We start from the raw sequence: 14994 nt of genomic DNA on the forward strand, positions 1-14994 counted from the left end.
CATCATCATTGAAGATTATATTCAGGTCATGGAGATCAAGAATCTGTACACTCAGTTGCAGAGAAAAACAGACATCTGCAAAACTTCATGGCAGATTACTAGATGCTTGAGACGGAACAAAGATGGCTTGCTAAGTGAGGGTTTAGTGTTACCCTCAATTAATTGCAGAAAATAAAATCAATGAACTGCAAATTTCTAGGTTTAACCCAAAACTTTTTTTTTGTTTTTTTTAATGCTATGAATAAAAAGTCAAGATGCTTCTTTTGTATCAGTGCTCATTACATGTTGTGGAGCACATCCAGAGAGCAATATTCCCTCTAATTTTTTTTTATAGCTGCGCGGACCAATCATCGCTCTGTGCAGGAAATTTTTACATGGCCTGAAAACTGCACTGCACTTTAAATGTTTTTTTGGTAATATGCATACTATGAACATTTAGAGTTTATTTTATTTATTTATGAAGTACAATACAAAGAAAATCTTTCACATTTTGTAAACTTCTGCTCCTTTGCCTTTATTACAAATCCATTGCCTATAAACACAGATGAAAGACTCATCTTAATCCTCATTAGATCATCCAAATGTTCCATTTCTAGTCTGTTTCTGGGTTTACATTAGATTGAATTAATAAGTTGAATCCACATTGACAGTCAGCACGAGAAGTTTGAAATGTTCCAACGATGTCAATAAGAATTGACAGTTCTTCAAATTCTTCTTTTCTAAGCATGTAGTTCAACTTAATAGAATCAGTTTGAACTTTCTCAAAAGTGACAAATTTGAAATCACAGTATTGCTGCGATATTTTTGAGGCAATATTTTCGGTGTAGTTCAAAATAGTAGTTGGGTATTTTTTTCCGGTCGTACAGCATTCTCCTTTCCAAATTGAAAATTGGTCACATTTGCAATAGCAACAGGGTCAAAAGCTCGCCATTCTCTTAACTCATCGCCAGCAAATCTATTATCCAAGCGATTACACACGCATTGAATGAACTGAATAACAGGCGCACTATTGATGTCAGAATTTACAGAAGCAAGCAGATCTTTCACCTTGTCACTCTAATAAAAGTCATTGCCAAGATACTGTGACCATAACTTGTTAGTTTTTGCTTTTGCATACTGCAGTGCTTCAATTGTAACTTCAAATTACACTAACATAAATTTAAAATTATATTAACATTATATTAAAAATGCCAGCTACGCGGCAATAAAAACTACGTGTGTGAAAGCATTTCCGTTACTGCGCAGCCGCACACTCATACAGCTTAGAAGGAAAAGTGCCAAAGATGTATCTCAGAACATCAAAGGTTAAAAGACTTGGCAAAATCTGATCTGTAAACAAGATAAGATAATGTAGTCACTTCTATTCCATTTCTTTGATGTCTTAGGATCACTCCAAGCCTTTTTACTTGATATCATCAGTCAGAGGTGAAATACAACAGGCAAAGACGGGACAAAATAAAAAGCCTCTTACATGAAGAAGTGTGGTTGAAACTGAGGTATAAGAAGAAACACACAGGACTATCCAAGAGTAAGATTATCACAAGGATGATTGTGAACAAAACTTTCTAATGTCAGAGATATTCTAAAGTCAAAATTAATGCTGTAGATCATTATTTCAGTGCTGTAAAAGACCATCACCATTAACACCATACTTATAAGTGCCTTTGGATCCTCTAAAAGTGGTATCCTGGTGAGGCTCAGCTCCCCAGTAAGTTCAGACACATTCCTCTATCCAACTCCCCTGACGGCATCAGGCATGAAATCAGTGTCTTATTTAAATCCTTCGTTAAAATTCATTCTTGAGTGCATGACGTGCAGATAGAATTGCGGTCAATTGTAAACACCAAGAGTAACAGACACACCAAGAAAGGAAAGAGAAGGAAGAAAAGACAATTAATGGATGTATTCAAAAGGCTCAAAAAAACAATGGGTTATCAAGGAGGTCAAACACCACAAAGGAATTGGGAGCAGTTTAAGTTGAAAGGGGGACCTGAAACAACATCCAAACCCCACAACAGATAGCAACACATAGACCTCCAGCTTAATCTGATGAAAACAGAAGATTATGATTTAACATAATCTGAAATAAACCATCCATTTGGTATTCTTGAAAAAAATGTTCTATATGCATAACGTGCACATTGATTGTATGTACTTTCTCAATGACCCCTCATGCATTCCTTCTAAACATGGAACAGATACATTTACCAGATGCTTATTCTAATATTACACATAGACATTATCACTCATTAGATAAATACATCCATGCACCACTAAAACCAAGTATACAATCCACGCCCTAGGACAAATTCCCAAGTCTCTTTACCTCGGATTTGCTGTTCTCCAGGCCAGGTAACGACATTTCTTCCATTTTCATTGGCAATCAGTATTGTGTGCTATTTTCTTTCTACATAGTAATGAGGTGGTCACTAAGAATACTGAGAGAAGGTAAATTGTTAGTCGAAAAAGAGCACAGAAAATTGAAATCTATACTTAAGCAGGTAAGACTAATTGGGGGGTGGGGTTGTGGTTTGGTGGAGAATCTGTTCAACTACCAGTCTTCAAAATAGAATAAGCAAATATAGTAAGCTCGTGTATTAATCTTAATATATTCTTAGTTGATCTTATGCTCAATATTTACAATATACTGAATTATAGCTGTATGTAAAATGTAACTATACTGAAATAGAGAATAGATCATAATTGAGTCAATCTGAAGTATAAAGCGTCCTGCTGAAGGGTCTCGGCCTGAAGTGTTGACTGTACTCTTTTCCATTGATGCTGCCTGGCCTGCTGAATTTCTCCAGCATTTTGAGTGTGTTGCTTTGACTTTTGTAGTTTTTCAATGGAAGACAGCTTTTATATGCTGCAATGATATGAAAGAATATTCTACCATTACCTGTACATCACAATATATCTGAACTGCAGAATGAACAAGATACCTCACCTTGAAACAATCACTTCCCGCCAGTGGAGGTAGAGGATGTATGTTTAAGAGAAGTATGGAGGGCTATGGTTCTGGTGCGGGTTGATGGGACCAGTCAGTTTAGCATGGACTGGATGGGCCAAAAGGCTTGTTTCTGTGGTGTTCTCTGACATGTTCTTGCCAATGCTCTGTTGCAAAATTGTACTAATAGTAACTGCAGGATTCGACCCCAAGTCAATCAATTATTAATCACATGGAACTGGAGAAAGCAATTATTAAAACCAGCTCTGAGGAAAGATCACTGACCCAATATGTTTTCATAAATGCTGCACGAATGGTCAAGTTCTTTCAGCATTTAATTTTTTCTGGATGTGGAAGATACAGAAATTTATCAGAAATCTGGTAAACTGCCCTTGATTTTAGACGATTCAGCACCACTCCTAAAGCATGGTTTTTGCACACTAAAACACCTTGGACTACAGAAAACATGTGGGAACGGGCAAACCCAGATATGCCTATAAACACCCAAAGATGGTAATCAGGTGGAATATTATCATCAGAACTGATTAAAATTATGTGCAACACAAGCAGAACATTTCAGTTGACATTTTAAAGATGTAGAACCAGTTTTTCCTTCCCTATCCTGAAAACAATCTGGTGTGCCACTGTTGTGTTCAAAGCCAGGAGTGTGATCTCACTGAGCAACTGATTTTCTCCACCGCCCCGGACACCTTTTTGCCTGCATCGCAGGCTGACTTCCAAATAATATCTGCAAGACTTCTCCAATTCCCCCCACCCCCTTCTCAGATCGCTTCCCCTCAGCCTGGATTCAGGAGATCCTGCATTCTTTAATTTTACTGATGCAATTTTAGTCTCGAGATCCCTCCCCATCTTTTTTAAGACAGTACCTGCAGACTCACTTCTTCAGCTATCCTGAACATCCACCCCCAAGCTGAATCGTACCTGGGGAGCTCTCTCAATCTGTATCCCTCACACTTGAGATTGCCTCCCACAGATGATCTTCTCTCCTCCCTTAAGGTCTCTCCTCTTCCGATCTCTCAACGTAACAGATTTCTCTTTCCTTCCACCATGCCACCAACCCCCCACCTTGTCCCTTCCTCGGGGTATACCTGCAGATACCTCTCTAGCGCCACTGCTTCCGGACCAATCAATCTTGAATGGTGTAACTCTGCAGCCAAGGATCCATCTCCTCTAGAGCCCAGCAGCGCCCCCGACCCCACGGCCCTCCTGAATCTCGTTCGTTTTCCCAAGCAGTCGCTTCCGATCCGCACCCTGTCTCTCCTTCGGCGCAATCGCACTTTTAAACTCAGGCTACCATTTCATGCAGTGAGGCAAGCCGCGCCACACGTCGAGCCGTGACACTGCCTGGAGGCGTTGCGATCCGGCTCCCTACCCCCGCCTGTCTCCAACGGTCCGTAGGTCCCACCGTTTCTACCCAGGCCGCGTGCAGCGTAATCTGAGAGCGGAAGCACGTCACCAAGCAACCCGCAATTGACGGCAAGACTGGCCAATGGACATTAAGACTTCGCGGCGCCGGACCAATCGGACGGGCGGTGCTGCTGTCTCTCGGGGCCGTATCAATGTTGGCTACACTGCGCGCGCCGGGAGTTCGCCTGGCCCTTCCCGAAGTTTCGCTTTAGAGGGAAACGGTCGCTCCTGGACGAAAAGACTAGTCTCTCTCCCCCCCCTCCCCCCATCAAAAATGGAGCGTCCCAGACCTCAAGCTACGTCCTATTCCTATAGTTTCCCTCTTCTTCACTCGGTCCTCATTCAAGGAGGCGGTTTGGCATTCGATATTGCCGGGCTCGATCTGCAAAATCTCGGTCTCCGACCTACCACACCACCCGCCCATTTTTCGGTCGCGCGTGAGTTGGCAGTTAAAGCAAACCTCTAGTGTAGTGACGTTACACCCCCCAGGGGGGCTGTAGTTCCACTCTCTGTCTCTCGCCCTCTCACTATCGTCGATATTAGGACTTTGCAATAAAAAGTGTTGAGCTTATGCTGTGAAATAGTCCCTTATTTCATAATGGCGTTCCTAATAATACGTTTCCTTGCTTCTAATTGTATTTTTAATATGTGTTTCCCTTAATTAAAAAGAGAAATGAGAAGAACATTGCTTTTCGTTTAAGATAGCGGGTATATAGCATGAACAAAGGAAAAGATTTTTGTCTCATGAGTACAAACTTCCTTTCCTTTTATCGACCGTTAGGTGTCTATTTAAGGTTTCAACAGGGGTAAAAAGTTAGATTTTACGATATGTTACCTTGTATGGATGGCATGTACTACTCAAAAGTACATTGGCTCAAACGTTGAAAAAATGATCCTGCAAAATATTAGCAATAGGGCCTAATCTCAAATTAGATCGTTGTAGGGAGCCTTTTGAGATACCAGTTTTAAGGATAGGCTTTAATTGAAGCAGTCTAAATGCAGTGAAAATGAAACAAATGCAAAGACCCCTGAAGACATAGTGTATATCAAGGGCCACGAGTCAGATCGAGTCTTTGCATCAAGAAAAATTAGAAAGTGGCATCTATGGGGGGGGGGTGGGAGGGGGGAAAGAGAAACAGTCAGAGGTAACAAAACAATAAATAGGTGAAATATGGATCTTTAACACAAAATTAGCTTTTAAATTAGGTCTCCAGCCAATTGTATTTGAATTGTCAAAACCAATTCACTATAGTTCATGCAAAATTCTCTTTATGCTGAGGTACAGCCTAGGATGGATTGGGACATATCATCAGTTGTAACCTGGGGTCATCAGATATTTCAGGTCTTTCAACTTCAAACACTCACCTAAGCAACCCAGCCAGGGTTGGTCCTTGGCTTTGTTCCTAGCAGCACTTGTTGGTGGGTCATAGGCATCTAGGGGCTCATTCAGCAGCCTCTGATGAGCCTGGTGGCTTTCTTTGCAGCTCTCATAATACTCCTACACCCCACCTCTATAGGCTCTCATCATGCCTCCTCCTAACCCATTACTGGCACTGCTCTTCTACATCCTGCTATTTGGCTTTCTCACATTCAAACACCTCTCCACTCTGGTCATCCCATGGAACTACCAGTTCTGCCATGACCACCTGGTTTGAAGTAATTTAACATCAGACTGAAACTGGATATATTAAATAGAAAATAAGCAATAAAGGTTGACAGGGACTGGGGCTCTTATCAGCACAAGGAATGATATTTGGGCCTAACTATCTTAGTCCACATTGATTTTTGTGATGGAGGGATTGGAACATGTTCAAGTTTATTGACAATGCAAACATAGGTGTGATACTTAACCAAGGGAAATGTTCACAGTCTGCAAAGGAGTGAATAGATTAAGAGGCAAGAACATAGACATTATAAACATGGAAGAAAAAAAATAAACTCCTTAAATTTAAGATATACAGCACAGAAACAGACCCTTCTCAACTATGCCAATCAAGCAGCCTGTCTAAAGTAATCCCAAACAAGGACTCTGCAGCTGCTGAAAATAGCATTATTTAAACTAATCCAGTTTGCATGATTTTCACCCACATTTCTCATTTTCCATAGAACATAGGACAGTACAGCACAGTACAGGCCCTTCAGCCCACAATGTTGTGCTGACCCTCAAACCCTGCCTCCCATATAAGCCCCCACCTTAGATTAGCCCCCACCATGTGAATTAAATACAAGAAATATTGATAAGATTTTTCCTAGACAAGAAATTAAGCAGATAATTGGGTTATAAAAATACTTCTAAAATTATTAATGACATTGGCTACAACAAACTAGAGCACACTTCTTAATACAAGGCATGGCCAATCAAGATGCACTGGACTGATGTTGCTAGGGCTGGATAGTTCTTTGGAGAAAAGAAATAGGTGTTTAAAATGGAAGCAAACTAATTGAGCAGTTATTGATCAGCTTGCTACAGTTAGGAGGATTTTTTCTCTGGGTATGGAATTCCAGCACCATAAAAGTACTCCAGAATACAATGCCTGCTCTAGGACTGAAATGGAGAAATGAGCTCAGATTTTGAATCTTTGGAATTCACAACAATAGGCTGCTGTAGCTGTCTAGTCATTTAATATACTCAAGAGGGAGCAATAAACTTATGTACAGAGAATCACAGAATACTGGAAAAGTATGGCAATGTAGAATTAGGTAGAACAGTTTTGATCTCATTGAATGGCAGAGCACTAATCTGCTTCTGCTGTCATTTTTTATTGGCAACGGTTCTGCCTCAAAAGAACAATCCAGTTCTAGAATTCACCATTCAACTGGATCGTGATCATCGTCGTAACTCCATTATTAGTATTCCCTAATAAGCAGCTCCACTTCAATTTAAAAAAAACAAATTCTTGAAATAACCAATCTAAGCAACCAGTGCTGAGAGACATCTCGACTTCTGTTACCCTTGGGCACTTGCCTTGCACACCCCACCCCCCGCCCCTCATGGAAATATTGTTATAAACATATCAGTTCACTATCAGCTGTATTTGGGCAATTATTCCTGTCATTTAACACTTACTCAATTGTTATTGGCATTCTAGGCTGATAATCTTAAACAATTTCGGTAGTTTAACTATCAGCTGTTTCCAGACATTAACAGCAAGATTGGACCAGTATGGATTTGAGCTCCATTTCACACAGTCGAGTTCTGGTTCTTGTCTCGGATGTTAATGAAACATTGACCAACATCAAACTATATATTGTTTCTAGTCAGGGAATCCTGCGAGAAAGTCATCCAAATACCCTGGCCACATAAAGAGGCATTTCCACACACCCTCTCACCACTTGATATTCAGTGCATTATTAGCTGTACATTTCTCATGGTAGAAAAGCTCAGTTCTAAAGTCTACAATGTGCACTTCCATCATGCTCAATTATTCCTGACCCTTGGTCCGTACTGTATACCCAAAGCAACCTCCCCCCATTCATAACATGTTGAATGAGAGCAAGGTTGCTCATTTCTTGTGTTTTCAATTAAGACCTTGTCCACTCTCCTCTATATTATTTCGAATCCATTGCAGGAGACTGGATAGTCCAAAACACTTATGATCTATGAGTATTTTCTTAATCCTCATCATGGGCATTTTCATTCCAATTGCATCACATTTGAACAGTGACTAAGCCATCTTCTCTGCACTGCAAGGCTGCACTGGCATTGATATAGGTTTTAAAACAGAAATAACAAGGATGAACTGCCCCCCCCCCACACTGCAGGTTCTAAAGAGATACTATATTTCAGCAGTAATTATTCAATAGATGGCAATTTTATATTTAATAAGTTATCAAATTTGAGTCATTGCATTTGGGTGATCTTTGAAATTCTGCTCCCAATTGCAGTATATATTTAAGATTGCCCCACAAGTGAAACATTAAAGGAACCAGCTTGACAACTTTGGCAAAGTTGAGGACACTCAAGAAAAAACAAGTGATTTACTTACCTATCTATTTCACTTGGTGACAGTTTAGAAAGTGGCACTTAGATTTCCCCATATAAACTATGAGCTCAGCAGTAATATAGCCCAAATATGGTACATAATTTCATCTATATAGCACGATGCTTTTCATGTTGACTTCTAGCATCTCAACCATATAGCATCAGCTTTTATTTAAAGATCAAAAACATAGCATGAATGTCATTAGGACTGCCAGAACTTATTTACCGTCCACAATTACTCAAAGGAAATTAGTGAATCAAGTTTTCTTTAAAAAATTAAATTTAAACTGGGAATTAATAGCTAATTATTTCATTTAAAATAAATGTCATTCAAACTCAGTGGTCCAGAATCGTGACTGCTGTTCGACTAACTTAACCACTATACCCACCACAGCAAATGTTCCTAGCGCCAGAAGTTGGTTATGCAATGAAAGGGAACACAGAAATTACAGCTTCTCTGACCATGTGTTTTCAACAATTATTTCTCACCTTGGATTGGTGAGTGGTTAACAGATGTGCAATCCATTGAAAATTGGAAAATATGCTACTTAATGTGTTCTCATTTTGATCAGTGTGCACATGTATTTCACTGCAGTGTTCATGACCCCATATTTCCCAATGCAAGTTCAAATAACTCTATTCACCTAGCAAACAAGTTCTTATTTTTTTTAATGGTTATTGATAACCACTTGAACAAAAGGAACGCTTTCCCTATAAAATGTTTCAGAAGTTCCAACATCAAATTACAAGAATCTGCAAATACAAATCAGTGAGGCATTCTCTCTACAAAACAATCTTTAAATATTAGAAAAATTTCCAGGTCACAGAAGCTAAAAGTAACATGGTACGTATGGGTTACTAGGACAGCTTCACGGGAGTGCAAAAACGCACTCATTTCACCTCTTACAGTACACACTCCCAGTGCTCCTGGCCTTACTGTAAGAACCAGAAAATAAAATGAAAAGTAAAGTTGCAAAATACAAACATTATATACAGATACCATACATCCTCATTCAAATCCAATACAAGTACAACAGACTACCTCTTTCAGTATCCTTTAAAATAACACCCACCCTCTTGTTCTGAAATTGGGCACAAGCTGAAAAGGTATTCAGTGATGATCTGGTGTTTATGCAAAGCTGCAGTTGGAGGAAGGCTCAGTTGCATGGCATTCTTCCACCACCCCGCTCCCCCCTCCAGATTTTACATTGAACTCTCATTGATTTACAATGAGATCACACAAAGGGGCAACAGGGCATGTTTTGGTTGCAGAGACCACAAGCTCTCTTTCTCCCTCTCCCTTTTCAAGCTGGGTCTAGAAAACATACTCACACTTCCTGTACCATGAAGCAATAAAATTTTTTATCCTCAAATTTGTAATTCTTCTTCAATTCTGCTGAGCAAAGAAAACACAAACAGTCTTGCCATGGGTTATGCAAATAAAAGTGCTTGTATAAATAAGCTTGTATTTGTGAAAGAGATACTGCAATAGTGTTCCAAACCCAAGTCAGCTTTGCATGTGACCTGACTTCAGCAGCTTTGCGCTGTCTCTCTTGAAGGCCTCCAGGAATAAAACCTTTCAACTCTACAATTCAAAGGAGGATGAAACTATCTAGTAAAACTTAACAATATGCTTTGCATTTGGTTTCATGACTAGAGTTAATGTACATTCCATTCAGAAGTGACAAAACAGAATCTGAAAATACAAAGCTATTTGCAGTCTCTGCTGCATCTAGAACATCAAGATCAACTTCCACCAATATTGTGACACTCCCAAGTCAGATTGACAGACTAAAATTATACAAAATACTTCAGCCTCTGCAGTTACATCCTCCATAAGTTAAACACTATAAGGAAAGACTACACATGCAGAAAAATAAAGTAACCAGCAAGAAGTGTGTTAGAAAGACAGAGTCTTTTGCAATCTTGAAGGGCACTGGGCAACAAGAGCACATTTCTTCCATCTGCCCGAAAATGAATGAGCAACTGCTTTGGTGCAGTCTTCTCAGTAACATCGTTCACATTACTAAGAAGATTCCATTCACAAAATGCCAAAACTGAAACCTCCCTTAAAAACATTCCTTTGTATTTACAAACTGCAACATCACAAAATACTCTTCACTGATTCAGACTAGCATACTTGTAGACAAGCTCCAGCCTGTTCCATTGTCAGATTCATCCCTTATGCAACAGAGGTACCAGGGTAGACGACTTTGGGGAAATATTGAATAAATAGCTTCAATGCTTGCCATGTAATCACCCTGATGTTTCTATTCTCCTTAACCACAAAAATTGTACAAGGTACCAGAACTAGAACCATGAAAAATGAGGCAGAAACCAATTTCACTGTAATATTGTTAAAAATTCAAAGCTTTTGTGCCTGGCAATGCAAGTATGAATGACCTGATAAACCAAACACTTAAATACCGAGTGACTTCACACAACACACAACTTTGATCTTGTGTGCCTAAACTTAGAGAATTTTCATGTCAGTTTAAGAAAAAAGGTTCAGAATGTCACTCATTGGAGGGTCACACAGGCGGAGGGCAATTTCTGAATAATTTGTAAATAGGATTGTTCCAGTTAATTAAAAAAAAACACCAATTCTTTATTTGGTCCATTCTTACTTGCATCACTAGTGGTTTTCAAGGAGCTTAAAGTAAATCAGGTCAAGTCCAGAAAATTCGTTCCACAAAACTGACTGGACCGGACTATGATGGCTGGATCACATCAGATTTAGCATTTCTGCTTCTGCCACTTGTCTCTCAAACAGTGCTGGTAGTGGGCACGAGGGCTCATCTTTAGGCCCCTGATATTTTCCAGTACTGCCTGGAAGATCAAAGCAGAACACTTCAGTCAGAGTCTGAGTCAGAGGACTCTTCAGATGAAGAAGTGCTGCTGCTGTCGGATTGGTTTTCATCTTCCTCTTCATCCTCATCTTCATCTGCATTCTAGAAAATAAGTATGGAAACGGTCAAGCGATGGTTTGCCAGTATGACAAATAGCTCATGTGTGAAGAATTGATTCTTCTGTAACTGATTCTCCTTTGTAATCTATTTTGCACATCACAAGCAGAATTTTTAAATTGGTGAAAATGAGAAATTAATTTAACTATCGCAATCAGCTATAAAAGTTTTCTAATATTCCAAATATTTGTTCCACAATCAAAATGGCTAGGCTGCCGAAAAAATTAATTCCTTTTATCAGCAGCCACAACACTGGAATAAAAAAAACAGCTACTTCCCTTCAGCCACTCTGTTCTTGAACCTGCACAACCCTAATCACTACCTCAGTACAGTAACATTGAATACTTTGCACTGCAATGGACTTTATCTTTTGTTGTTCCATGTGTTCTTTCATGTAAAATTGTGTACAATTTGCTTAATTTAGATTTTTGTGAATGTTGTGTATCTGATGATACATGCCTGTGATGAAAGCAAACTTTCCATTACAATTTGCATACACTTAAACATATGACAATAACCTTAACATTAGCTACCAAGAAGCATACAGTATTGGATAAATGAGATAACTTTGGGACATGGAGCATGAATTTGAGAGATGGGTTCTGCACTATTCTACTCAAGCTTCTGTGAGATCCCGCATTTCTGAATCTCTCTCTAGTACTCACAATTTGTGACTGAAGTCATGCTCCCTATCCATCAACCAGTGGCTGCATCTTTAGCCACTGTACTCCATATTGTGGCAAGTCCCCCCTACCTAGGTTTTAAACCAGAATGAGGACTATGCCTACAATAAGCACTGAGGGGACATTCATACAGGTATTGGCTATATTCAAACTATGTTGAGATGGAGGGAGCATTCTCAATCCATTGGACTGGCTCAGGATATTTCAAAAGGATCTGAATGCATTACCTCATCTGCATCATCTTCCTCTTCACTCTCTTCATCACTGTCTGAACCAGAGGAATCATCAGAATCTGAAGAGTTGGCCTTTTCTTCATCATCCTCGTCATCATCATCCTCATCAGAATCTTCCGTTTCCTGCAGCAACCATTAACAGCTCAGAATATGTACACACTTCAAATTAATCCTTTCACCCTCCTACTGCACATTTTCATATTTTAAAGACCAGAGACATGTTTGAAAGTGCAATATTAGCTTTCGTTTAGAAAAAAAGTTGAACACTCAATGGAGAAATACTTCGAAGTAAATAACCATTTTTTGCTCAGCTACAATTCTCACTAAACCAGATGAACTAACACATTATGAAGCTCGGGATAACTGATCAATTTTACTTCATTAACACTGCAAAATGGGAATGCACTTCACTGTGCCCACCTAGAGCACAGCCCATATATGGGGTTGTTATTCCATTTAATTAAATGATGTGCAGTGACTTAGATATCTTCCTGCCCAATTCAGTGTTGAGCCATCAAGAAAGAGGAGCACAAATCTGGAATTGACAACAATGAAATGCCTTGAGGACATAGAGTTGGATGGCACAAAACTTCCTACAGCTGAAAGTTGAAGTCTGAAGTTGTCCTGTTTGTGCCCGCCCCAACTCCAAAGTGATTACTAACAGTCTTGGTGACCTGTCCACCCTTGTCAAACCCCATGTCAAAAATCTTGGTGCGATATTTGATTCCGCCTTTAAGTCTGACAAGTTAATGCAGTAGTAAAAGCCAGTTTTTTCCAGCTTTGTACTATTGCCAAAATCAAGTCGTTTCTCTCTTTCAAAGATCTCAAGAAAGTCATCCACACCCTTACATCCTCCCGCTTGGACTACTCCAGCTCCCTGTATACTGGGATTAGTCAGTCGTCCCTGTCCCGTCTGCAACTGGTCCAGAACGCCGCAGCCAGGCTCCTGACAGGTGCTCAGAAGAGGGATCATATTACCTCTATCCTGGCCTCTCTCCACTGGCTACCAGTAGGGTTTACAATTGATTTTAAGGTTTTCCTGTTTGTTTATAAAGCCCTAAATGGGCTGGCTCTCCCTTATATCACAGACCTTCTAACTCCTTATTCTACTTCCACGACCCTCAGCTCGGCTGACTTGGGTCTCCTGGCTGTCCCGCGATCTAAATTTAAGTTCAGGGGTGACCATGCTTTTGCTGTTGTAGCCCCTAGACTGTGGGACAGCATTCCCCTCCCTATCAGATCTGTCCCCTCCATTGACTCTTTTAAGTCCAGGCTCAAAACTTAACTTTATTCACTAGTGTTTGAATCTTCCTGATGTAGCTGATTTTTGGCTTGTGCCTAGGCTCATGTGTTGTTTATATTGTGCCTTGTTGTTTATATCTGTGTTTCTTGTATTTGTGATTTTAGCTACCTGTTATGGTTTGTACAACACTTTGGTCAACATGGGTTGTTTTTAAATGTGCTGTATAAATAAATATGACTTGACTATTGAATCAGTTAATCTAGAATTGGGGTTTAAGCAAATGACTGAGATAAGTGATTGCCATAATCCAATTGGGCCAAATTAGTTCAGTGATATTTCAGTTTCTCAGCACAGATTAGAAAGCCAGCACTGCTTTATGAAGTATAAATTGAATAGATAAGATCAAGAAGTTAGGAAGGTACAAAGGAGCTATAGAAAGATTAAATGAGTAGGAAAAGCATGTAATTTGGTACTCAACAAATGAAAGCAGAGATCAGACAAAATGGATTCAAGATAGATTGAGCACTGGAGGAAAGAAATTGAGACAATTGGGCTAAAATGCCCATAAATCTGATACATTGATCATAAACAAAGCCTAATAAGTTCATGCCTTTCATTCAATGGGTTTACAACTGCTCCATATGATAGAAAGATCTTCAGTCAAGACTCCATTTGAAGTATTCTATTTAGTTTTGATCACATTACCTTGGGATGGATAATGTTGATCTTTCAGTCAACAGTTAAAAGGATTAAATTTCAAATGGCATTAAAAATAGTTCTCCCCCCCTTTGCCAGAAGATGATATAATTAGAGAGATGGGGTCATGGCAGCTGTGCTTAATGGAGTTCCTTTTTAAATTTTAAATGATATAGTAGATGGAAAGATAGTTTGCCAATGAGGCAATCAGAACAAGTATGCCAAACTTGAACATGTCAAACAGGCTGCTCAGAATGAAATCAAGAACGTTTGCCTGCAGAAGTACCAACGAGCATTCCTAATTTGCTCTACAAAACATCAACATTTTCAACATTAAAGTTAACTGATTTGTTTTTGTGACATCAGGCTATGAATCTGAAGTAGGTAAATGGGGCTGAAAGAAAACAAAATATCAATGTAACCGAATGGCTTAATAGGTTTGAGAGACAGTTAAGTAAATTTGAAGAGCATTCAGCTGCAGTGGAGGACATATCGATTATATGTATGATATAGTTGAGAGGTTTTCTAACTAGTCTTGGATAACTCTTTAATAGGAAGACTGGGTTTTTACTATTTTGTGGCTCATTATGCAGATGCAAAGGTGTTTACTAGATGCTACTGCAGATGGGAAAAATTCTACTTTAGGCATTAAGCTATACAACCTGACACCAATAATCTCACATTACTTGTGAACACAAAGGTGACAATCAATTAGGCGCATGGAGTCAGAGTAATACAACATGGAAACCTGTCCTTGGGCCCAACACATCTAAGCCAAACATCATGCCCACCAAATCAGACTCACTGGTTTGCATT

At 39.5% G+C, this 14994-nt stretch overlaps 2 protein-coding genes across 9 annotated transcripts in view; both read right to left on the minus strand.

Annotated features, from left to right (window-relative positions):
• The window catches only part of atxn7l3a (ataxin 7 like 3a), a 72293-nt gene extending 67650 nt beyond the window's left edge, over positions 1-4643 (minus strand). The window contains exons 1-2 of one of the 4 annotated variants that reach the window (XM_063037334.1): positions 4067-4643; positions 2327-2438 (exon numbers count right to left, since the gene is read on the minus strand). Coding sequence is in view for 2 of the 4 variants with exons in the window: in XM_063037336.1 (XP_062893406.1) it covers positions 2327-2377 (51 nt within the window). In the remaining 2 variants the exon portion in view is untranslated. Of the gene's footprint in view, positions 1-2326; positions 2439-4056 lie in introns of all 4 variants that reach the window. The other 3 variants (XM_063037333.1, XM_063037336.1, XM_063037335.1) reach the window with 3 other exon arrangements.
• Positions 4644-6213: 1570 nt separating this feature from the next.
• ubtf (upstream binding transcription factor) overlaps positions 6214-14994 on the minus strand; it is a 79261-nt gene continuing 70480 nt past the window's right edge. For 2 of the 5 annotated variants that reach the window (XM_063037475.1, XM_063037473.1), the window contains exons 20-21: positions 12234-12362; positions 6218-11308 (exon numbers count right to left, since the gene is read on the minus strand). In XM_063037475.1, coding sequence (XP_062893545.1) covers positions 11210-11308; positions 12234-12362 — 228 coding nt within the window. In that variant the 3' untranslated portion in view covers positions 6218-11209. Of the gene's footprint in view, positions 11309-12233; positions 12363-14994 lie in introns of all 5 variants that reach the window. The other 3 variants (XM_063037477.1, XM_063037476.1, XM_063037478.1) reach the window with 3 other exon arrangements.

Source organism: Mobula hypostoma, chromosome X1 (assembly GCF_963921235.1).
Source record: "Mobula hypostoma chromosome X1, sMobHyp1.1, whole genome shotgun sequence".
Classification (NCBI taxonomy): domain Eukaryota; kingdom Metazoa; phylum Chordata; class Chondrichthyes; order Myliobatiformes; family Myliobatidae; genus Mobula; species Mobula hypostoma.